Source organism: Magallana gigas, chromosome 2 (assembly GCF_963853765.1).
Source record: "Magallana gigas chromosome 2, xbMagGiga1.1, whole genome shotgun sequence".
Classification (NCBI taxonomy): domain Eukaryota; kingdom Metazoa; phylum Mollusca; class Bivalvia; order Ostreida; family Ostreidae; genus Magallana; species Magallana gigas.
Window position 1 is genome coordinate 23,827,276 of NC_088854.1, and position 26,103 is coordinate 23,853,378.

Genomic DNA, 26,103 nt, shown 5'->3' on the forward strand with positions numbered 1-26,103 from the left:
AGGAAAAAAGGGCAAACAATATACACATTGAATATAATCTTTTGAATATAATACGGTCTTTTTTTAGAATATACAAAAAAAGACGAATATTTTGGTGAAAATCATCATAATTTACTTATTTATACGTATTTTCTCAAATTGTTCCGGAATAAAAAAAATTGTAAAGAGATTGATAAAGGAAAATGTCTAAATATACAGACCAATGTTAGGCAGGCAAGTTGCTTGTTTTAAATCTGCAAATTCAAAGTGTGTTAAATTTGAAAGATGATTTAAGCAAACTTATTGAAATTAAGCATTGAAGTAAATGAACTTTAATCCAAGTCAGTTGGTCTAATTACTTTTCTAACTGGTAATTGAAAACGTTTCACAAATAATTGATTTATTCAATGATTTGGTATCTTACCTAAAAACCTTTCTTCCTCAATTCAATTCTGAACTTAACAAAATCAGAAGAAGAGTAGAATTTTCAATTTAAAAAAAAATATCCTGTAATGCAAATCAATACTGTTGAATAATTGGAAACGAAGATAGCACCAATTCATTTACAAAAAGAAAAAAAATTGAAGATCTATATTTTGATAAACTGTTGAAAAGAACAAAAAATCAAAATTGATATCAATGTTCTATACTCCTAAATTATACGAGCTTATATTTCATATAGGATTAAATTGTGACATCTTAGAAGAAATATATATTACAGCATTACAATCAATCAAATCAAATCAATTTAGGAAAACCGCAGTAACAGGTATATATGGCGAAAACTCGATTCAGAGAGAACATTCAATGGATGCAAATAAGAATAAATCCTTACATTTATTTAAACTCCATAATAATGATATCTATTTTTTCATTAATTATTTTTACACAAAAAATTAATCGCAGACTATTTTTAAAACAAATTTATATCTTAATTATTATTTTAATGAATGAATCTAAAATTCAAAACGATAAAATAAACCGTCAGACCGTATGATTAATATTTTTTTCTACTGAGAATTTACAAATTAAATTAAAGAATACGTTTTATTTTATTAAAAATCAAGTTTTCTTCATTCCGATTCTATTTTCCTTTATTACTTTCTCGCTTTTTGCTCCGATTTTGTTGTTTAGTCTCAACCATCGATGATATTACGATTTGAGTAAGGAATTTTTTTTTTTTACTATACGATGAGTTAAGAAAAAGATATTCAACATAAACAATACCCACCCCCAATGTTTTTAATGTACAACCTCCATAATTTAACATTTGAAGACGCTCTTTAGGATTAGAAATAATACTAATGAAGTTTGATCAGGGTTTTTTTTTCATAAAACAGGAAAAAACAGACCATATAAATAATAATAATAATAATAATAGTAAAATAAAGGAACGGAAATTCATTTGGAATTTTGGTTCCTCATGGTCCTTCAAAACTTGGTTAACAGATTCAGGTAGGTTTACCTTGGGTGTATACGGATCAATTTTAATGTAGCAAGAGTACCAACACAACCAGATTGACGAAGGTATAAAATTGCCAAAGCAAACCCAAAACAATTTTATATTCCTCGTAAATTATTTTATTGTATTAGCACATACACTCCAGTACGACTTGAAGTGCCGTATGAATTATGGCGCGCCCGTAGCGGGTCCTCCATTTTGTTTACCCTTGTGACGAATTTAGAATTCCACATCCCTGCCGCCAAAGGGCGTCCTACTTCAAACTGTCGACTTCTTGGGAAATTCGGCATAGCGGGTCGTTTCAAGCTAGATATGCACGTGAAGACGGCGACACACACTTGAATAATTCCGTTACATGTAAAGTTTAATTTCTTACTGAACCTAACAACGAGTTGGCCCTTAGTTTCTTAAACACGACCTCCCGTTATTGCCGAGGAACCGAAAAACCAATAGTAAGCACTCCCAGGGATGAATGTAAGATCCATGTTTTGATTCAATTAACATACTCTCTATGGCAATTAACTTCTTGCTCTTCTGGATATTTTTGGCGTACAGATCCGATAAGGCGTTCATTTCTGATATCCACACAGTCTTTGTCCAAGTTTTACTCACAATGACGTCATCGGGTAGAAAAGATGTTTCCATAACTAGTAAGAAAGAGTTTCCTGCAAAAGAATAAAGGGAGACGCGCTTAAAGAATTGGGTGTGTTTCACTCCTAGAAAAGTCAGAATAGAAATGACATGGAAAAGCGCAAAAGCGGTATTAATGAACAGGGTTCGTTTGATGTGACTTATAAATCGTGGGTTTATTGCTCTTTATGATATATTGTAAAAAGTACAGCTCCATTGCCTCGTAAACACCATATTTATAGTATTGAGTTTCTGTCCCTAAAACACTGGGGCAATAATTTCATAAAATGATGTTCCCGATGAATTACTGCCTCCAATTTGGGGAATAAATTTGTCTGCTATTGCTCTCGCCGAGAGAGAAATCAGGATCTAACTGTTCCGTGCAGTTTGCCAAGCACGCCCTTTGATGCACTTTCTGTGTACAGTCTGTTGGGACAAGAATAACATTTTCTTTGAAACATAAAATATTGTTGGTCCGTGTGTTATATTGGGGCTGTAAGTCAAACACCGGTTTTCATAGTGAGAGCAAATCCATTCCTTCAAGGAACATTCTTAAAATATATATTTATATATATACGAAAATACGGCTTTTCTTCCCGTTCTATTCATTATTGCGTAGTTTTTCGGTTTCCTTGTGATTACAACATTAAGGCAATTGTTTTTGCTTTTCTAGATATTGAAACAACTCGAATTAAACGGAAGGAATCGGATTGGCTTTTGCTTTCTTCCGTGTTTGCCAAAGTGTAATATTTGTACAAAATTCACTAAATAACAAGCACACTGACTTTTAGGCGGATTGAATTGAACGTTAGGATTTGAAAAAGGCGTTCCAAGTACATGTATACTACTTATCTAATATGTTCAGTAAACACCGATAATTTAAAAAAAACAACACTTTATTACATTTGAATTTTCTTCTACGTACTGTTTTTTAATAATTATAAACGACTCATTCTTAACATTTTTCATTGATCTGAAGAATGCCTATCTATCTATCTATCTATCTATCTATCTATCTATCTATTTATCTATCTATCTATCTATCTATCCATCAACATGTATCCACCCGAACCATCCATCCATCCATTTATCCATTCATCCATCATGATCTGCATGTACATGGTTTTTATTCATTGATTAATAAATATATATTTATCTGTTGTCGTTGTTGGTGGTGGTGGTGTTTATATATACTGATAAAAACATGACAAAAACCAAATTTTCTCTGTGAACGTCATATATATATACTATATCATAGTATACATCTGTATACCTAAATCAAATGTCAAGATTCTACTTTGTAATATATTCAGCGGGGTGACAGGATAATTAAATGCGTGTAAATTTCAGTCCCCCCTTGGCCGTGAGTGGAGCGACTATTAACCTGGATTTGCACAGCTCCTTATGTATTTGATATTTACTGAAAACTCTACAATAATCGGTAAACATGATGCAATTTACAACATCATAAACTGAACCGTATATCAGAAAACGTGCACGGTGAGGCGAGTAACAACAGAGCACGCCGTGGTGTTTGCGAGGGGGTGCCCTTGTAGTGGTCTCCGATCCGTTATCGGGGGACTGGAGAGACCATAAAGCCGGGGGGATTCCGAATCTCGAGGACCCTCGTCAGATCATAAAATCATAAATTCTTTCCTCGTGACCTAACAGATTTATCGGAACATGAATATAAAACAAACATTTTTACAGTCATCCGATAGAAATTGAGAACAAAATACGTACAGTATATTCATAATCAAGCCCTTATATAGTAGTTCAGTGAAGGATGAGGGTGCAGCTCTACATAATATTTGGTCAAAATTACGATTCGCTCAATCTGATCTTCCCCTTTACTTTAAAGATCAAACCAGATATTTGCTTTATAAAAGCTATTTGACTCTACGTATACATGTATCATAAGATGTGTAGAAACATGAACCGGTAGATTTACAATGTCTTGCCATTCTGTTGGGAAAAAGTAACTGTTTTAAATATTGAAAACCATTTTTTTTTCTTGGATATTCTATTAGTTGTTGTCTTTGAAATTAAAGGAGATTGAACATTTGTTTGTTACAATGTAAATTCCTCTTCATACACTAAGTACAAGTAATAGCTTCAAACGTTGCACGTGTTTCATTTCAACGATAAATGTGATTTGAATTTATGTCTATTTAAAAAAGAAATCGGCATGAATTTTTTTTCACGACGAATGCAATAATGCTTTTTGTTATATTTACATATTGCTTTGACAATATCGCAATATTTTAAATGTGTTTTTTTCGGAAGAAAATGTATTAGTCCATCTAGAGAATGAAATGTTGGATTGTTGCATTTCGTCATTACTAATATTGCTTCTTCTACCCCTGTTCCTGTAGACCCTATAACGTACTATACTAAATCTACATGTAGTCTATATGTTCATCCCTCTGTGGCCGGAATTACTGTATTACTTTGATGCATTTAATACATGTATTGCTACATATTATTTCTTATATTGTATATTTGTATTTGTATTATGTATTCTTTGTATCTGATGAACCAATTGGCTTAAGGAAGAAATAAACTAAACTCTGCCTTTCACTATTCCTGTTTGACTACCTAACATGTATTTTCTTTGAATGCAATAAACCTTAATCACAATTTGTCTTTATTAGTATCATACTGCAGTACTGTAATTTTTTTTTTGAAATACCCATCCTTAGTGAAGAATTCAAAAACCGCCAAAGAGCATTTCATCTGAGATTTCGGATTAAATAGTCGGCTCTGAATTTCATAATTATTTCTGAATTATTTAACACCTTTGTTAGGAAAGCAACAAAAACTACAACATTGGTATATATCATTCACTCGTGTGTTTTATTATGTACAATCTTTCCATTTGTTTTCAACATGTTTCAATAAATATATCTCTTATAATATGCAAAAACCGCAAAAATTGTATCAATTGTGACATGAAAGCGAATAATGATACATATACATGCGTAATCATACATGACAAAAAGTGTTAACAAATTGACACTTCAAAAAATTCTCTGAGTATTTAGTCACTCTAAAAGGGGGCACTGGTTATTTCAAATTCCTCGGCTTAGAGTCTTCGTTTCATTCACGATTCGGGCCCAGTGCCCGTCTCCCTTGTGTCTCACGCACCTGATATGGGGAGATTGTGCATGACGTCATATAAATTGTAGCACATGGGGGAAATGACGAAATTATGCTTGTGACACTAGCTCTTGTGGGTCCATCTTAATCACTGAAATTGGAGCTGACTGTTGCATGACGGGATTGATATTGCTTGTGACGGGGGATGGAGTTTGGTGGAACTCGGGGGAATGGTGGGATTGAATGATGCCCTCTTTGTGATCCTGAATCTGGGGCGACATTTCGTGACCGTAGTCATCCATTGGGTCCTGCTTGATAATTGGCTGAGCGGAGTTGTGTACCGGAAGTGGCATCTGCGGCATGTCAGGGTTTGAGGGGCTGATCTCATCGCGTTTCTTGTTTTGTTTCCTTTCCTTGGCGCGCCTGTTCTGGAACCAGATTTTAACTTGCCTTTCGGAGAGAGCGAGATTTTGGGCCAGCTCGGCTTTCCTCCTGATGGTGATGTAGCGACTGTAGTGGAACTCTTTTTCCAACTCGAGGCGCTGATGGTCGCTGTACACCACTCTATACTTGTCCTTGGTGCGAGTCTTACCTAAAACAAAAAAAGTAAAACTGAACAAACGGCTTATTGGAATGAATAAATACTGCTCGTAGAAATATGATTTCTATAAATATTTTAAGAGACAGAATGCGTTTGGGTGATTTGAGAATATGAAACATATAATAGAAAAACAAGGGAAGCTGGAGGGAATTTTGTATTGATTGGACCAGATGGAGCTAACATCAATTATGACGCTGAAACCGGGTCCTCAGTGAGTTTTTCTTGTTTAAGGAGTTATAAAATATTAACGTTGCCCTTCTCGACTAGGTCAGAATCTGCAATTATCACCTGTATTCCCTAGCCTTCCATTTAACCCTATAAATCTATCGGCTATTTTCCGTTAGCTTTTATTGTAATGCACAAAATATCCGGGCTTTTTTTTCATTATTCAATAAGCGAAACACGTTGAACAAGTTAGCACTTATGTACAATTCTTTGAATTTTTAGATCAACTCGGGTAAATTAAAGATGAAAACCCTCAACTCAAATTCGCGTGCAATTAACAATATAATAAATAAATAAATAAATACACGTATTTTGTTGCTTTGAACCATTAGATAATCGTGTTTTGTAAGAGTTACTACAAGGTGTCATCTTTGTTTTCACTTAGTTTAGTTATTTGTCAATCTTAGTGTCTGTTATTGCAAACAAATCATGGTAATCAGATTAGAGACTTCATTTAACCACGAATGTTTACGGTAATTTTATTAGTGCAATATCGATGATTCCTTTATGTTTCTGCTTATAACTTTATTGCTCAGAACCGTTACAATTACTAAAGGTTCTTGGTCTTGCATAAATACGCTAAATCGTGACGTATTTTCAAAGGCCAGCAACCCATCCTAGGCCGGACAGTCCTGACTGATGTACGAGTATTGCGTCACTCTGTTCAAAAACCTTGTAAAATTTCATTTTCTACGACCAATTACCACCGACTTGACAGCTAGCGGGGCGCTTTATCCGAGGTGTGAAATTGTTTGGCTTACACCGATACAGCTAAATCAATTTGGGGTGTTAATCTACGCTCAATTAAATAGATAGAATTATCATTGAACAAGACCAGTTTCTAACATAATGGAAAGTCTTGACTTCCCGGCGAGGTTTCTATGCACACAAGGGGTGGTCCTTCAAGTCTTTTGATCTTCCCTGACGCAAGCGTGTCCAGCTATGTCTTTTTGGGGGGTTTAAATTTGTAACGAGGATGGTTTCTTTACTTGGGGAGTTCTTTTCGGGAAAATGGGTTTATGTGAAAATGATTTTTATAAGTTGTGTAATTGGGAAGGGTTTTAAGGGAGTTTAATAGACATCAATTTCATAGATCGTTGAGGCGCGCGCAGTATCCAATCCCAGCTTCCTGTTTGCTTTTAATACATATGGGATCACGATTCCAGTGTTTAATGTGCATTTCATGGGTCGAAAAGTTTCCGCATCGGTGCCAAAATCACAAAATGTGGGTTCGCAAGTATTTAATATAATCCTAATGTTCTAATCAACGTAGAGTAAACCGCCTTTTTCGCCTCGAAACTGGGAAATATAACTTCGGGAAATTGATTTAACTTAACTTCGACATATGTCTGTGTTTGTTTTATACCAGAAAAAGAAAATAATAAACGCAATGTGCGACATCGGTTTAAAGATTTCCGACAGTTGACAATATGACTGGAATTGAAATAACATGAAAGAAACGTAGATAACTTATTGTTTTTAAATTCATCGATATTAAATAATTTGATCTACGTCCGTCCCCTGCCTGTGGTTTTGTCTACAAGACCATTATGTGATCTGGGGATGTTCCCTTTTGATCCTAAGAGGCGGCGGACTAAATACACTCTTATCAAAGATGACCAGAGTCCCATTCAATACCGTAAAAAACATCAAATAATATTTCTGCCTTTACGTTGACGTGTGGCATTAGTGCTCTGATAAGCGGCTTGAAATTAAAATGAAAAAATTCACACTCTTAAACCCCGATCGCAATTTTCTATGATGTATTCTGCGAGCTTGATCTTTCTGAAAATATCGCAAAGCCGGGATCGGTAGCCACTGAAAATTCCGAATAACTCCTTCGTCAACTCTTTCTTTCAAATTACATAAATCTTGTTTCTTATTTATTTTAGGTGATCTGTGTGCAAGATGGACGACTCTCCTTAGTCCCTCGGTTTGAATAGAATCTCACCGTTAAAAGCCAATTCTCTATCTCTCTCCAAAGCCGTTCTTTGATGGATTTCAAATTAATTTAAGTATCTATGTCATTCTTATCAATTTAAAACCTCTCTTTTCAAAACATGAACGTTATTTGAAAACACGTTCGCTGATTAGAGAGCTGTGAACTAGATGGTAATTCGGAAAGCACGTGTTGGGGGGTTTGCTCTTCCTTAGGGACCCGTCAGGGGAGCACTCTAAACGCCTGATCCCCAGAAACATGCGTTTGACAAATCTCTGTCCAATATTAGAGTCGGGTCGATTTATGAGACAGAAATTAAGTCCGGACGTAAAAAGACTTTTCCTTATTTATTTTCTGGCAACGAAAGTCCATAAAAAATATTTTATTTTGAGGAAGATTTCGATTAAGTTTAACTATTACTATTTGCAGAAGAGATAAAATAAAATAATGTATTTAATTCAAGTGCATTGATAATTATTTTTGAAAATTCTAAAATAACAAAAATCGCAATTTTCCGTTTAAAAAAAATCTAAATACATTTAATAAAATCCTCGAAATGCTTACAAATTTATGTATTTGAAATGATTTTAAGTCCACGATTTCGTTTGCTTATATCAACATAACTTATTCGAATTCAGCAAAATTTCTTTAAATTTATATACAATCTATCAATATCATTATTATGGTTATCATTCTTACAATATTTTCTATTTATCATCAAATCATTAATGTATATCATTTACGACAACACATCTACTGAAAATGGAAGGGTAATTATTATAAAATTGAAAGGAAAAAATGTGAGGGAATTTTAATTTTCGGAACAGGCTTTCATGTATTGAAAAAAAAAAGAAATGATCCCACATTCAAACAAATAGATGAATAAAACAATCCTGTTGTCAAACATTGAAATGGTCTGTAAAACCAAAGTGTTACATTTTAACTTCTATCAGAGAGCAATAGAGTCTGGATAAAAGGATTAGTGGGGCATTTGTCCACGAAAGAGTCCCGTCCCGTCGGTTTAATTAAGCGGACAATCGGTTTTGTAGGGGACCCTACGATCTGTTCACACCTCCTAGATTGGATTTCACGCAGCCCCGGGGGCAGATACGGTACATGTAGCACGGGGTGGGGGTAACAGACTGCAGGTGTACTCCGAAAAAGGTGTACTCAACAACAATTACTCTATTATTTGTTTATTGTTGCACGCTTATTGCCACCGGTCCAAAACTTATTCAATGAAAATTTCAAAATAAATTAAGATTAAATTATAATTTAATTTAATAATGTCTTTACTTTATATCTAATAGATAATCTATTCTCCTTTTTATTTTCACCGGGAAATATTTTTTTTTTTTGTATTTCTTTAATATGATTCACCTTACGTCTTTTGGAATGATGAAAGGTTGTTTTTTTTCTTCCATTATTTAATGATTCCCAATCTTTAGATTATTAATGATTAAACGTTTTGATTTTTCAAAGATAACATTAATTAACCTAGAAATTAAGAGAAACAGATACATACTCTAGTCATTTGCGCGAGCAATTCTAAATTTCATGTCTCTTACTAAAATATGTAAACAGGAACTGGACTAAAACCATTTGATAAAAAATGTTTTCATCTACATGTACTAGTCAATGGATACTAACCAGGAAGGGGGCCACTAGGAGCGTATGAGGTTTTCTTCATCCAGTCATAGGGGGGTCGGAGCTGTTTGTTGGAGGGGGACCCGGGACTGCCACTGGAGCTGGTAGAGGCGGTGGGAGAACACACAGGCTGGGGGGAGCTTCCGAGCACCGACAAATTCTGGTTTACGCCGTTATTCTGGGACACTTGTTGCTGGGTGTAGTCTACCCCCATGGGAGGGGCCGGTCGGTAGGAGTAGCTGTGAGGACTGACGGTGCCTGTGGAGTTTGGGATCCCGTATCCGTTGACCCACTCTTCAACAGGTCGGGACCCGTATGTCATGTAACAGGGGGCCTGCTGGAAAGCCCCGGGGTCCATCTGGTACTGTCCATAGTCGTGGGTCTGTCCCGTTGGAGCGGGGTACTGGTTGGTTTGAGGCATGTATCCGGAAAAGTGTCCAAAATTGTAGCCGTTTGCTGGGGGAGAGTGGCGGGATTGGAACATGTTGGCGTTCTCCTGACACAAAACCATCTTCACAAATTTTCACACCAATAAAAAAAAATCCCAAAATAATCCGTTAATATTTTTCCCGTGTTTTGGAAAATAAATCAGTCGTGCAATATTTTACAATTTTACAGTACTGCAATAATATTCCGTCAGAGGTCAATCCAAGCTATAACCTTGCAGAGACGATTTTTACAACTCTATAAATTGCCGTGTAGCTAACAATTTATAGTCTCAGAGGTATCTTTCAATTTCCGTATACTTTCAATCATTGATAGGTATCGATGGCAAATTGTTTGGAATCAATGTGTTTTATGAGTACCTGGCTTGCCATATAAGGCATAAACTCCGCCCCCTTTTCCCTTTCGAATAAAACCCGCTGTTCTGATTGGCTGACGCGGAGCCGAGACAGTACGATTCTTTTCTCACCTTTTGGTATCGGTGGCCGGGATGACTTTGATGTCTCGGTAACTTTCTTCATCGTGTGCTTCAGGTGTAAATCTTACAGCCACACCGACTGTTTACCTTATTACACGGCAATTAAAGTCTTATAGTAAATATTATGGGATTAATGAGCTAATATGGTTCCTCTCTGCACCATACAGCACCGTATTTTACGGAGATTTGGGACCGTTATTTTGTAGTTTGTTCCAATAATTAAATCTAATCACAGGATTACGTTTCTTATTTTCAAATGCACCGACTATTTTAATTAAAAAATATATTTATATTGATTTTTGCAGATTTTTATATTTTGAAAAAATAATACTGTAGCTATTCAAAAAAATAAATCTTGGGTAATTTATAATGATTACTCATTAATATGTTAATGATTTTTGCGTAGGACTGGGTATAGATACAATGTAATGCGGTAGATTTTGTGACTGAATTTTGAAGTATTCTGGGACTCTTGCTTTGAACTCCGTCCTCTGTGCAATAAAGATACGGGAGAGACCAGAGTAAGCAGGTTTATCAGATACAGAGTTACGTATGAAGAACTTTATTGGGGAGTCATCCAGATAGGGAAACAACGTTTGTACAAGATCAAATTTCCCGACAACTCAGTATCTTAGGTGTGTGTTATGAATAGGTAATTTTGTTTCCATCAATGTTCGTAGTCGAAAATGAAATTCAAGTTCACCCATCGGAATTCCACCTTTTTATGTCCCGAAGTTAACATGAAATTCAAAAATAATGTTTTAAATTTTATATTTGGTAACTATATGTAAATTATGATCAATTTTCTACGCGAGAGAGAGAAAGAGAGAGAGAGAGAAAGAGAGAGGGTTATTTTGATATTAAAATTTTTCATATGTAATTAGTAATTGAATCGGAATTCTGGAGCAATGAGCTGTGTTTGTTGTTTACAAAGAGGACTTAGGTCTGGCCACAGGAATAAAATGCCGCACTCCCCGCTTCCTGGCGATCTGTGGCGTCCGGTTGCTAGCGAGGCACGAGCGGCGTGCCGCAATGGTCTTCATAAGATAAAAACTCTCCATAAATTTGATAAGATTCTAATTAAACTGATATTTTCTTTGTTTTTATTCCCGTCTTTCACATATTACAAAACTGAAAAGGCTGTTTGATCCGCACTGTTCACTGGTTCCACTTTTGTGTACAAAGCACGAATTCGATCAAAAGAAAACTCGGAGAAAAGTCAACAGGACTGGATTTTCTCGCCTTTCATTTTCCTCATGTATAATATTAAAAGTACCCCTCCCAGTTCCGGACTCTGAATCATTCTTTTTCTCAACCGTTTTAAAATATTTTACTTGTTTGGGGTTTATGCGAATGCGTCTTATGTAATGAATGCGCATTTATTAACGACGTTGTTGATATATTATGGCAATAAATTAATTACCAAACAAGTGGTGAATGGAAAGAGTTGGCTGAAGAGCTTCATATGCCAGATGCCAGGTTAATTCGTTGACGGATCAATTTAATTATCCGACGTAAAAACAAAAGTGTTGGTTCTAAATCTTTAAACCAAAAGGATATTTTTTTTCATTTAATAAACATGTTGAAATCTCGAAATCATATTTTTTTTTCAAGCAAAATTTTTAAAGCAATACCGGACCATTTTCAGGAAACCGTAAACTATTAAAAATCAAATAAAAAGTAAATAAATACTTTTGAAATTTAATGGGTTTTATTCATGTAATATGTTGAACGGGATAATGTGTATACATGTGTATAACATGACTGCGGTTTACCTGCCGGTTGCCATTTTCCCCTTGTATTTTTAAAGTGAGTTGTATATTACCTGTACACTTCATACCTGAATGAAGTGAACTAGATCCCCCATAAACCTGTCAGGTGTACCCCCGTGTCAGACTGGCAGCCACGGAGGGGGTGTTTCTCACCTGGTCAGGGAGGAAGCATGATACCTGTGTTAATTAATTAGGACAGGTAAATGTCAGGGGAAGATATTGCCAGGTAATACACGGACATTTTTTTTTCTATGAAGGCTGTCTACAATCAATTAACAATTTGAATTTTTGAATATCCCTGGTACCAATTTTTTTTCATATTTGCAAAAATGAAAATCATTTTATCTTATTTTGATTTTAAAAGATTTAATTTTGAGAATTAGATCGCTACTTTCATCAGTTATCAAAATATCCCTTTTATAGAATCATTTCAAAATATTTGTGAATAAAATGACTTTACAATTTCATATTAAGTTTCTTAGAAGACAATTTAAAAGACATATAATTGTCAAAATTTTGAGGAGACTTCCGTTTTGATGAAAACTATTAATATATATACAAGTATATTAATTATTTGGGGGGTATTCATTTCATTAAAATTAATCTTTTCAGATGAAGAATATGACCTGAAATTGAAATTATTTATCGAAATACTTGTTCTCCACCAAGTTGCATAAATTACGTTGATGTTCTCGATTTCTCTACCTAATGATCTCATAATACTGTTGAAAGCTATGTTAGACGATAATTCGCTTGGAGAATCAAACAGAAGATTAGAAACATAATTTCATGGGCGTTTAGATATAAATTTTCTCCAGCAAGGCGTCATTTAAATACAGAAACTTTTTCTTTTGCTGCCAAGATGAAATACTCTGCGTCCGGTCCCCGCTGCGAGAGAACGTCCGGCTGATTAATTCCCGTTATAAACTCCCTGTATCTCCGGCCATCAATTCCCGATTAACCTCCCCTATCTGTAAAGAACTGTTAACCGTACTCACACTGATGTCATTTTGATTGTTTTATTGTGGACGTGTGATCGAGATTTCCAAGACGCGATAACAAGTCGGAGAAATCTTTTACATCATCAGTATATTCATTAAATAGACAACGTTTCTGAAAAACAAAATATCTTAAATATTCATATTGTTTCCTTTAAAATTGTTTTCTAGAAAACAGAAACATGAAAGTAAAGATATTTATCACAAAAAATTAGTTTTTTTTAAAGTTAGGTTCAATTTTTCATGAGCTTTATATAATTATATATATAAAATGATGTTATACTCTTTTATATTAGGGAATTTAAAATTATTTACAGTACAAATATAAAAACATGTAAGAGAGAAACTGTTTTTACAATACGATTTAAAAAAAAAAGGAAAATGGACGTTTTGCTCAACATTGAGTAGGTTTTTACGGTCAGTTTGGATGTCTGTAGACGGCATTTTCAATAAAATTATAAAATCAAATAATAATCTATTATACATAATTATGATATGTTCTTCATTATTTATCGTTTACGGTAAGTAACTCTGCACACGACAATTCCATCGTCTGGGGTCGGACAAATGAAGGAGATCAATGATGTAGATCCATAGCTGATAGCGATCTTAAATATGGATCCGGGCAATTATGTGTATTGTAATTTGATTATTATTCATGATACACAAATGTGGCTATTTATTTAGTTGTGTATTCCAATGACAGTAATTAAGTCAACTTTATTTATACGCTTGAAAATATTTATTTTTGCCTGTCATTTGTTTATTAATACATGTCATGGAGACCATGCATGTGTTTGTTGATGTATATACATTCTTGTCTGAAAGAAAAATAACTTATCCACGTGAAAGAAGTATTTCAATCAATTATACGTCATCTTTTCGGTTCATATCAAAAGTAGAATCTAAATTGGAAGATACATATGTTTTTATATTTAAGGGGATTCTTATTAAGAAACCTTGTACAATGAAAAAAAATGTAATAATGACTTTTTCTTGTACTTGAAAATGCACGAACTATTTATTAATAATCAACTGGAATTTGAAATGCAATAACTTTTATTTTCTAATAAATGTTTATTTTCAATGTTTTGTTTAAAAACAAACTATAGATGACTTTTTTTTTAAAATAATGTTTTTATATTTATATAGAATAGAGGATTTTAAAAATCGATCTCCCATATTTATGGAAAATAATAAATAAATATGTTTAAAACTATGGTAATTTAACGGTTATTTTAATTGTCTGGAATCGGCATCATAAAAGGTAATCCAATATTTGATAACATTCATGAAACATAATTAAGGTATGTACTTCTAAATGCGAATTTAACGGTAGATAACTCTGCACACGACAATTCCATCGTCTGGGGTCGGACAAATGATGTAGGTGTATAGCTGAGGGCGATCTGAAATACGGATCCTACCAATTACACTTGTAGGTGTATTTTTTAATAAATTATATTACATGATATATTATTGTTTATTATGAATTTGCAGTGTATTCCAATCACTGTAATTAAATCTGCGTGTACTTTTTGGTAAACATGTAAAAATGTTTATTTATTTGCAAATCGTTTGAAAATATATGTCATATGCTATCCATGTGTTCTTTCTGTATATATTCATGTCTAAAGAGCAAATAAATTTATTCTATCTATATCTAAAAGAAATATTTCATCAAAAAATATAAATTTCAACTTCTCGATTTTTATCACTGGTAAAATTATTATTTTCAAAATTTGAATATTAATTATTCTAGATATATTATATAATTTTCGTTTCAAAAAGATGTCTAAATACCGTAATATAAAGAAATGTTGTAAATATAATATCGTGTGGTTTTTGAAATTGCACCCACAATATAAGTTCTATGCTTGTATAAAAAAAAAAAGCTTTTTGAAATACCTGTAAATACAATAATCTTTAGCTTATAATAATTTTTTTGAAGCATATTTTATTGGAAAAAATCGAATAAAAAAATAAATGACCCAACTAATCGAAAAAATATGCTTAAAGATATAATCTTTTAACGGTTAGTTTAATTGTCTAGAGTCGGCATCATAAAAGATAATCCAATATTTCATAACATATATCACACATAATTAAGATGTGTATTTCTTAAACGATATTTACGGTAGACAACTTTGTACACGACAATTCAATCGTCTGGGGTCGGACAAATGAAAAAGATCATTGATGCAGATTGATAGCTGATAGCAATACTAAATATGGATTGACATAATTACGTTTTAATACCTGCAAATTTGTATGCAATAACGAGATACAATGATTGTTATCATAACTCATAAGCCTATATTTGCAATTTAATAGTGAATATTATAGGCTGGGGTGGGATGTGGGTTAGTTCTCCCATGTTTTTAGCAAAGTTAGGCATAATCATGACCATAATCCTTTTTTTCAAGTTGTCAAGAATTCTGATGAGTCTAACCCCCATACTTTCAATTTGCCTCCGACGCCACTGAATCTATTTTAGAGTGTGGGTTAATAATCGTTTTATTTATATGACTATTAAAATAAAAATCATCAATATGGGTTTATTCTTTTTAAAAATGCTAATTATTTTAGTTTGTCTTCATCAATGCAATTAAATAATTAATCTAGAAAAAAAATTGCAATCAAATGATTTTATTTTACTTGAATTTAGAGAAAAGAAAGAATGATACATCAGTATATTATTTGTAAATTCTAGAGCTACAATAATATACAATGTAGTTTGAGTAATATCAATGAATTGAATATATATTATATACGACTTATGCTTAAATGCAATAAGACGTTATTAACTTCTTAAGAAGTAAATAGTAGTAAAAAAGAAAAGAAATATATACAATCCGTAGATTTTTTTTTATTATTCCAGCTTGATAGAACTAAGAATAAGACCCCAAAAATCAATAAAACTCCATGTATGACTCAATTCATCGTCGCAAACCGGGTGATGATGGAGAGAATCGATGTGAATCACACGTGGGTCACCGACGTGATGATGGAGAGAATCGATGTGAATCACACGTGGGTCACCGACGATGGACTCAATTCAAATAAATTAAATAAGTTCGTCTTGCCCTTGAAAATGCACGCTCTTTGTAAATTATATAGCCGTAGTTCATTCACATTCAGTTATGATTGAAAACACTTATAAAAATTCAAAAAGGTTTTATTTCTAATACATCTTTTATTTAACATATCATTAAAAAAAAAGAATTAAAGCAATATGAGCTGTATTTTTTTAGAATTTTACGTTGCTGCAAAAACCTGCTAGTGTGATAAATCTGCATATAACTTAAACTTTTATGATAAATAAGGTTTGAAAAAAATCATTAATTTTTGTCAAAGGAAATGTTTCTCTTCTATGTAATATATAGCAAATCAATTTTTGTACAGGACGACAATAATTCAATTTTGCTCCAAATAAGGCTTCTTAACGGCCTTTTCCACAAAAATATGGCTAACAGAAATTTAAAAACCATGATATTTTTGTCATTTTAGTAGAAAAGAACATTTTATTAAAAAAAAAATCAACATGAAAAATGCAGCTCATATTGCTTTAATTTTATGGGACTTTATTACATGAAACAATCGAGGATTAAAATAAAGCATTGAAACAGCTAATTAAAAATGAGAATTAGATATATTTAAAATATCTTTAATTTACGGTAAGTCTGAATGTCTGGAGTCGGCATTAGAAAAGATATTCTAATATATGGTAACATTGTACACTGTACTTTTTGATCAGAGGTTAGCGGTAGACAACTCTGCACACGACAATTCCATCGTCTGGGGTCGGACAAACGAAGGAGATCACCGATAAAATCGATAGCTGACTGCGATCTAAAATATTGATTTAGCCAATTATGTTTTTTTTTTTGGTAAGTAATTTGTATGCAATAACGAGAAATATGAAGAAGAAACAGATGCTGATCTACAGATTATTTCTTTTTTTTCTATCACGTGAATGAAATCTTGCAGTAACATGTTTGTTTTTCATCTGAATATTGAAAAGTCAAAGGGGATTTAATAGATATGCTCCTTTATTTAAAAAGTAATGATAATAGAAAAAAAAGATTATCGTAACTTATTTTATAAATTGAATATTCTACCGTCTGGGGTCAGACAATTCTAGGGGATCGTTAATGTAGATCGATAGCTGATACCGATCTTAACATAGATAAGTAAGAATTGTATTTTCAGAAATGTCAAAAAAAATAAAAATAGAATATTAATATACTAGTACCGGTATTTATTCGACCAAACACATGTATACATATGACATTATTTGAAATGAGAAACTCTGAACAAACCAAACTTTCAGGCTGAATTTTATATTTGTATTAAAATTTAAAACAGTGACATATAGGCCCGATGGGTCAGGTGTGATAATATGTTATATTTCAATGTGTATAAGTTCAGTTGAAACACGTCACAATAATAAATGATTTACTTACGCATGTACTTAACGCACAATTCCACCGTTTTTTATTGCACAGTCAAATCGTATTCATTTTTGAACTGTTGGAAACAAATTAAAAAACTCTATCAAAATCAGGTTTATGCACGTATCTTATTCAAAATATTGACTATCGTTTCAACTAGTACTTTTAATTTGAAGATCGAAGCCGAGGATTAATTTAGTAAACAAAAGGATGCATGAAATTTGAACAAATAATCATTACATATTGTTTTAAAATAAGGTCAAACTATGGTAAATTGAATGCATATTTTAATATTAATTTAAACATAACGAAAATATCCCGTATCTAAAATTAACGGTAGATAACTCATCACACGACGATTTCACCGTATGAGGTCGGGCGATGAAGGAGATGATTGATGTATATCCATAGCTGATACCGATCTTAGATATTGATCCGGGCAATTATGTGTATTTTGTAATGAAACGTTCTTCCGAGACACACTTTAAAAAGCAATATAACCTGCATTTTTCATGCCGGAAAGTTTTATAATGAAATTGTAATTTACTACTAAATTGACAAAAAAAAAAAAATCTACAGTTTACAAACTTCTGTAGGTCACATCTTTTATTATTACACGTAAATGCAATGATAAAAACTTTATACTTGATAAAATTTGGTTTTAACAAAAAGTACATAAAATCTCGTATCCGTTGTTAAACAACATAGTCGGCTTTTTTAATCTTAACTTTTTATTCTCAGATTGAATGAAGTCAATGATTAGAAACAAAAAGGGATGTGGTATTAAAATATTGTTATTTTACGGTTAGTTTGAATGTCTGGAGTCGGCATCAAAAAGATGATCCAACATTTGATAACATATATTAAACATGATTAAGCTGTGTACTTCTCATTGTAGTGTTTACGGTAAATAACTCTGCACACGACAATTCCATCGTCTGGGGTCGGACAAATGAAGGAGATCATTGATGTAGATCGATAGCTGATAGCGATCTTAAATATTGATCCATCCCATTATGTTTTATAAATGTATTTACATACTGTAGCAGTTGTAAGTTAAAAGAACTAATAAGCTACACGCTTTTACATTTATACCATGACATATATGGATGATCTGTAAAAGAAATTGCAACAATTGCTTCAAAGGTCGCTCAATTGCCATTGTATAGGAATTTTTTTAAAAAGAAAAAAAACACCCCTCGAGACAAACCTTACAATACAAATATTATATAAAGAAGATTAACATCACTTGCAACTTATATGAAATATTTTGTATCTTGAGGAATAGAGGAATAGCATATAATCAAAACTATATTTTATCAAATGAATATTAAAAAATATTTACATGAATTAAATGAATCAAGAAAACAGATGTAGTATGAGAATAACATTTTGCTCAGGAGATAGCAATTTTACCGTCAATTTGAACGTCTGAACTCGGCAATAGCATACATTATTACATAACAATATTCGTCAAAATGTAATGTTGAAAAGAAATATGATCACTTTTTATCAATTTTATGTAAGTGCAAATAACTGCACTCGGGTCTGCTAGCACAATTTTTAAAAAATTGCTTGATTTGTTATTATTTATACGTAACGATAATTTTATTTTATTATTTTGCAACCAAAAAAAAATTCAATAAAAAAAGAAAAAGAATTGATTGAGTTGAATTGTTAACTGAATTTTATATATCATACCAATTAAAGTACTAATTTAATAGGATTTGATATGATAAAAGTCAAAAAACGAAAACTGTAATAAGCGCCTAGATACATGTAACTTCTGAAGAAAAAAAAAGAAGAAAACAGATTCGACAACAAATGCAATTTACACTATTTTAAATTTGTACTTTAATAACTTAGACATCAACAGAATTTTAGATTAATTTAAATATTCAATATTGTAGTTAGGTACTTACATGTATATAGCGAAGATTTTTTTTATATATATGTACATACATGCACGTCCGCCTATCAAAATCAATCCAAGGGTTTGTCTCTATTAAATCTTTAAAATATGAAGTGTTTAAAGTCAAATTTCGGACTAGAAAACATTTTGAAGGAAGCAAAGTCAAAATACAAGTCACAAGCGCATAAACTGTTGTTCGGCTCCATGCCTCTTATTTTGGATGCGATTGTGAATGTTTCGTGCGTCTTTTGTTATTATGACGGGAGTGTAAATAAATTGGGTGCAAAGAATTTCAAAACAGCGCGAAAAGTACAAAGTTGAAATAGGACGACAACAAGTACATTGCAACAAGTGAAATGTCTAGTAATAAAATTGTAATGCAATCAGAGAGACTTTTTTATTATGCAAAATGAAAAGTAATTTTAAATACATTGCATTTCCCCAAGCATGTCTGTAAAAAAAAAAAGTCTTCATTGCAGAACTGTTTTCTCATAATGTTAAAAATCATTAACAGTGACCGAATTTCTAAAGAATCTTATAGAAAAACAATTGATGCACAACAATGATAGAAATAACAGTGAATCAAACCTTTACATGTATACATGTACTTGTATTGGTACCGGGAAGAACAGATTGTTTTTGCATCAATTTCTACTTCAAATTCTATGTACATATAATATTTGTTTACCCAGTGCACATCTTTACGATACATGTAACTCCATGCAAAAGGTTTTTTTTTTGAAAACATGGTTAATGAAATACCTTATTTTTAATTTTCATAATTAATCCATACTTAACCATTTTTCATATTCCCTACCAGAATCTGTATATTGATAATTGTCTATGTCCTATTTGTTTTCTGCAAAATTCTCCCAGCTTATCATGAAATATTGAGTATCGTTTGCTGCTTTACCAGGGTCAGTATACATTGGACACTAGATATATTGTATACTAGATTCTAGTATATTGTACACTAGGTGTACTAAATCTCCTCTATTCTAATGTCTGTCTTTAAATTCTGGTGTTCTTGTAGGCATGAAATTTTGCCAAAAAAGAATAAACTGGGTAATATTGCAACTTCGAGAGAAAACATTGTTGGGGCGATTTCATCTTTATATATATATAAACAGTTTATATCTAAATAATAACGAAAACTGAAAACATCATGATTATTTGGGATCCAAAACTCGGTGTAATGTTATATACATGCAGTTAAGTGAAAGGAGAATCCTTAGTGTTGTCATCTCTCCAGAATGCCAAGTCATAAATCACAGTGGAGCATTCGTTATTGTTTGATTTATAACACGGCGTTTGTTTAATGAACACGGACATTAGCAGATCGAAAAATGGAAACTGTGTGTGAGAAAAAGGAAAAATCATTTGGTTTAAAATAATAAAAAAAATCAATAGAGCTTAAGATGCTAGTATGCATCGTATTATTATCAAATAAAACGTGCCGAAAATCAAATTTTTGGAAATGCAATCATTATTCGTTAATAATTTTTGATCTATTAAAAGGGTATCAAAACATACAAACTAACTAACAAACAAAACCATGCCACTCACACAATATAAATATCAAACTTTGATATTTTAAAAGAAATTGAATTGAAATTGCAAAGAAATATTGCAGTTTTCAAATTATCCTGTTTTTAATTAAAAAAAACCCTGAAATAAACTTTCTGTAGTTTCCATCAAACCAATATCACCATTATATGTTCAAATAATTTGCAAACAATATCACGGCTAAGCAAACTAGAATTACTTCAAAATTACAACATCGAAAATCGGTTCGAATATGGAACATTGCAATTAATATGAAATTTTGCAATATTATCGCAATTTCTTTTTTCTTTTTTCTTTTTTAATAGGTTTTACTTAAAGAATGACTCCATTGAACTGACAAAATATTAACAAATTTTTTTCCATAGATAATACCAGTAACAAAAAATAAAAAGTCTATTTGATATTTTTTGGAGGTTGTTTATTAGATATTTTTTGTTTAAAAGCAAACTCTAAAAAATATCATATTTTACTATATGATTTTTAAAAATTTTCTCTGAAAAAAAATACAAAAAACCATAACCTTATGACTGTCAAATTCCTCTTATTTCAATGGGAAAGTTTTCAACCATTCCTTACGATGTTATTTAAAGGTAATCAACTATATTGTTTGTTAACTTTACTCTGCATAGAAAAGAAATCTCGTCAAAAAATATTCGGTAGTGTGCGGATGAAAGGGTGATAGAATTTAAGTGATAGAGTTACCACGCTTAGTTCTTTGGGATCATCTAAATATTCAGAGTTATCCCTCTTGTCCCAATAGCTAAAAGCAAAAGCAAAACTGACCTTTCATATTAATAGAAAATGATGAAAATAATTGAACATGTATGTTCAGTTGAATGATTTTTTACCCAATTTTATATTTCATATCATAAAGCGAATGAAAGTCAAACAAAGGAAAATGTCAAAAATATTACACGTTAGAGTCTACCTATTGTTTTAAATACATGTATAAGTGGTTTAGAAATTGCACTGTTCTTTGTCATTTTGATACTTTTTATGTAACTGTATTAATTTGCCATTAGACGGTTTAAACTAATCACGTTCTCTTTAATATTTTATGGTCGTATTTGAAATAACAAGGGTTACACAATTATTTAATGATACTAACTTGTAATTTAACTTAACACATTTTACAAAAAGCTTTGTCTCTTGACTCATGAAGATTCTTTGACTTTTTATGTGTGTTTAGGAAGAAAACTTGATGCCTATCTAATTTGACTTTGTACAACTAATGCTAAGTTTGAACATCAGATAATTTTGAAAATGATAATTTAATTATTAACTGCTAGATCAAATTACTTTTTACAACTATGTTTCTGGTTAATCTGACTTAAAATTCTCGCTAATAATAAAAATAAAACTTCATATATTATCTTTATTTTGTTATTGTCGTTGTTGTCCAAATAGCGTGACTATAAGAGAAGTTGGGGGAATAAGGCGAGTAAAATGCCTGTATCAGGACGAATAAGATACTGACAGATAAAAATATCAACATATCTGATAATGCTTTCAAAAAATCCTTCCAAACAGTATATATTTTTATTTATATAGGAACAATACTTTAGATATGTTGATTTGAAACGGTAAATCAGAGGCGGATCCAGCAATTTGGAAAAGGGGGGGGGGACATTTGATAAAAATCAATATGTGAAAAATTCATCATTTGTCAATAAACAAGGACTTTTTTAACGTTTTCCGTGCGTATAAACTGTATTTTATAAACATTCATCTCGTCACTATCTATTTCACATCTATTTCAACATCAGAATGCACTGCATTATTGAGCGTTTTACTATTTTGGTTTAGGTAAGGAAGATTTGCATAATATCTAGCTTTAAGAAACCCAAGTTTCCAGCAATGAGAAAGTGCGTCAATGCTTGTTAGAAAAGAAACACTAAGAAATAAAAAATAACCCAGACTAATGACGAAAAACTATTATAACTAGTAGACTAATTGTTCTCGAACAATTAGAGGTCTTTCCACCTCATTGTTTTTTTATGTTTGAAATAAGATTGCTTCAATAGAATAAATTTTCATCGGACAAGGTAGACGCTTCAATACCAAGTGGTCCGAATTATCTATGATTATTGATTCAAAAGTTTTTTGTGTTTTTTATTTAATGATCGAAACTTTCAGGGGCAATAACTGCTAGAAAGGGACTTTGGACCCTGTCGGTAAGAATAGATTGAAGAAGCGTCTCAATATACTGAATACATTAGTAAAAGTTTCAAGTCTCTATCTCCAACGGTTAATTAGAATTAGCGATAACAAGCATTTTGTACAATAGAGGCAATAACTCTATAATTGTTACATGGTAAGGGTCAAAGGGTTATATTTTGAAATGTCTTAAGATGTCCTACTACATCCATGAAAAGTTTTTCTCTACCATCCTAAACATTAGAGATCTAAAAACTCATTAATTAAGAGATTTCCAAATGACCTTGACCTTAAACCTTTATATCATTTTGTTCATCCAAGGTAGACGCTTCCATCCCAAGTGGTCCGAAGTCTGTATAATAAGTAATAAAAAAGTTGGAAGTGATTTTATAGATATGTAAATACTTTCAGGGGCAATAACTACTAGAAGGGGGGCTCAGATCATTTTGGTATGAATAGATTGAAAAACCCTCTAAGTGTACTAAAGACATTGGTAACAGTTCGAGGTTTCTATCTCTTATGGTTTCAGAGGAGTAGCGATAACAAGCTTTTCGTACAAAAGGGGCAATAACTCTGTAACTATTTAAAAGAAAGAGCCAAGGGGATATATTTTAAAATGTCTTAAGATGTCCTATTACATCCATGAAAAAGTTTTTCTTTCCTACACTAAACAAAAGAGATCTAAAAACTCATTAATTAAGAGATTTTCAGATGACCTTGACCTTTGACCTTTATGTAATTTTGGTCGGCCAAGAAAGACGCTTCCATCCCAAGTGGTCCGAAGTCTCTATGATAAATAATAAAAAAGTTGGAAGGGATTTTATGGAAATTCAAATACTTTCAGGGGCAATAACTACTAGAAGGGGGTCTCGGATCCTTTCGGTGTTAGTAGATTGAAGAATCCTCTAAGTGTACTGAAGACATTGGTAAAAGTTCCAAGTCTCTATCTCTAATTGTTTCAGAGGAGTAGCGATAACAAGCTTTTCGTACACAAGGGCAATAACTTTGTAAGTTCTGGGAGTTATCAAGCAAAGGGTCATTTGGTACCATAACTTTTAATGGCCAATCACATAAAGAAAAAATTGTTTCAATATCTCTTGAAATAAAAAAGCTGTCCCTGGAAAAAAAGAGAAGAAAAAAAATAATAAAAAACATAAGAAAAACAAAAGGTCTTTCACCTGAAAGGTGGAAAGACCTAAAAATGGATATTTTGGTAATTTTTTTTATGTCTTTGATGATCTTAAATTCTGAACTATTTATCAATTTTGATTTCTATCGATTACCTTCTTAAATAAAGGTATGATAGGATATGACAAAAGAATGGGGATAATTTATCTGCTGAAAAGATGGTACGTGTGTGATACAATGGTAAAAGCAATTGTCGTCCCAGGGAACTTGATGTGACCTCTGTAATGGGTGCGCTACATCATCCTGACTAGTACAGATGCGATCATATTCAGGAAAGTTTTGAAAAGTTGTGCATTTTCATAATGGTTTACATATTAACCCCTTACACGGTATTTTGTAACAGAATTTCCGATTCTTGGAAAAAAATGCTTTCTTTTGTGTTTCATGTGGGTATGAAGGTAGCTAGCATTCCAGAAAAATAGCATAACCCCCATAAACGGGTCATGTAGTTTTCTTTGTATTTTTCGAATGAAACGAAGTAAAACTTATCTATTATAATTATTTAAGTTATTTAACTAAACAATACATTTGAAAGCGGCTTTTTAAAGTAAAACGTACATGTATGAGTGTACTCGTACTTGAACGTCGTTTTACTCGATGGCTTGTCAGTTCAAAACTGTATGAACTATAATCAATTTTTTTTAAGAAATACAGTAGAAAAACTTTGTAGATGTTATTATAAATCTGTGATACTTCTTAATCTTATGTTTTTTTTCTTTAATTGTCCACATATTTTCTCAGTGTAGCAAACACCGGATGCTGAAGGGGAGTACAATGTACTTTATTTCGATAAAAAATCGATACGGTTTTTTTCATATAAGAACAAAATTATGGGACGTACCGCGTAGTACGAAATTCTTTAAATAAGCAATTTTTAAAGCATTTATTTGAGATAATTACAGTATTTTGTATTTTAATGGGAAAAATTGCTTTTAAATAGGAATTAAACGTTTTCAAAAAAATCATATGTCCCAGAGAAAAGGGGGTCCCGACCCTGGAACCCCCCTCTGGGTCCGCCAATGTGCATGCGTTTCCAAATCTTAAAATAGTTCTATTTTTTTAAGAACTGCAATGCTTTTTATATTATACAGTGGGTCTGTGCTCCATAACATCCTAGTCTTATATAAGATCTAATCGAAAAAGAATCATTTTAATCAACCAAAACCAGGAAAGATGAACAACTTTACATAAGAAATATCATTTTGAATCCCAACAATTGAACGTTTTATAGGAAAAATAATACAAGTTCGTAAGTTCGTGACTTAAGCCCTATAGCAATAAACAACGCATTTTGTTGTGACAGATCTAGAAATGGCTCATTTAGAACAAGGGATTTTAGGTAGAGGGTTCGATATTTCCAAAACATGATGCGAGTACTGACTATAGCTAGAAATTGTACCTTTGCAAAAAATATATTTTATATTATTAAAAATAGATTTTAATGAAAACAAACCCCCTTAATTTGAAATTGTATTTTACGACAAAACCAATTAACATTTGTTATCCTTTTAATAGTATTGTCGTCATCTTATTCACCAATCGTCAAATTGTG

At 32.2% G+C, this 26,103-nt stretch overlaps 1 protein-coding gene across 1 annotated transcript; it reads right to left on the reverse strand.

The window, feature by feature from the left end:
• Positions 1–4,908: 4,908 nt before the first annotated feature.
• On the reverse strand, positions 4,909–10,354 carry LOC105323015 (homeobox protein CDX-1). Its single transcript, XM_011421958.4, has 2 exons — positions 9,586–10,354; positions 4,909–5,762 (listed from the first exon to the last, which is right to left on the reverse strand). Exons 1-2 carry the CDS (start codon positions 10,091–10,093, stop codon positions 5,281–5,283), a joined length of 990 nt encoding a protein of 329 aa, XP_011420260.2. The 5' UTR covers positions 10,094–10,354; the 3' UTR covers positions 4,909–5,280.
• Positions 10,355–26,103: the final 15,749 nt, after the last annotated feature.

What these genes read in the sequence shown, in the direction of transcription:
- LOC105323015 (XM_011421958.4), bottom strand. Translation starts at nt 10,093, where the DNA reads ATGGTTTTGTGTCAGGAGAACGCCAACATGTTCCAATCCCGCCACTCT. An exon ending in TCCTAGTGGCCCCCTTCCTG is followed by an intron (nt 5,763 to 9,585) that starts GTTAGTATCCAT and finishes TTTTTGTTTTAG; the next exon opens with GTAAGACTCGCACCAAGGAC.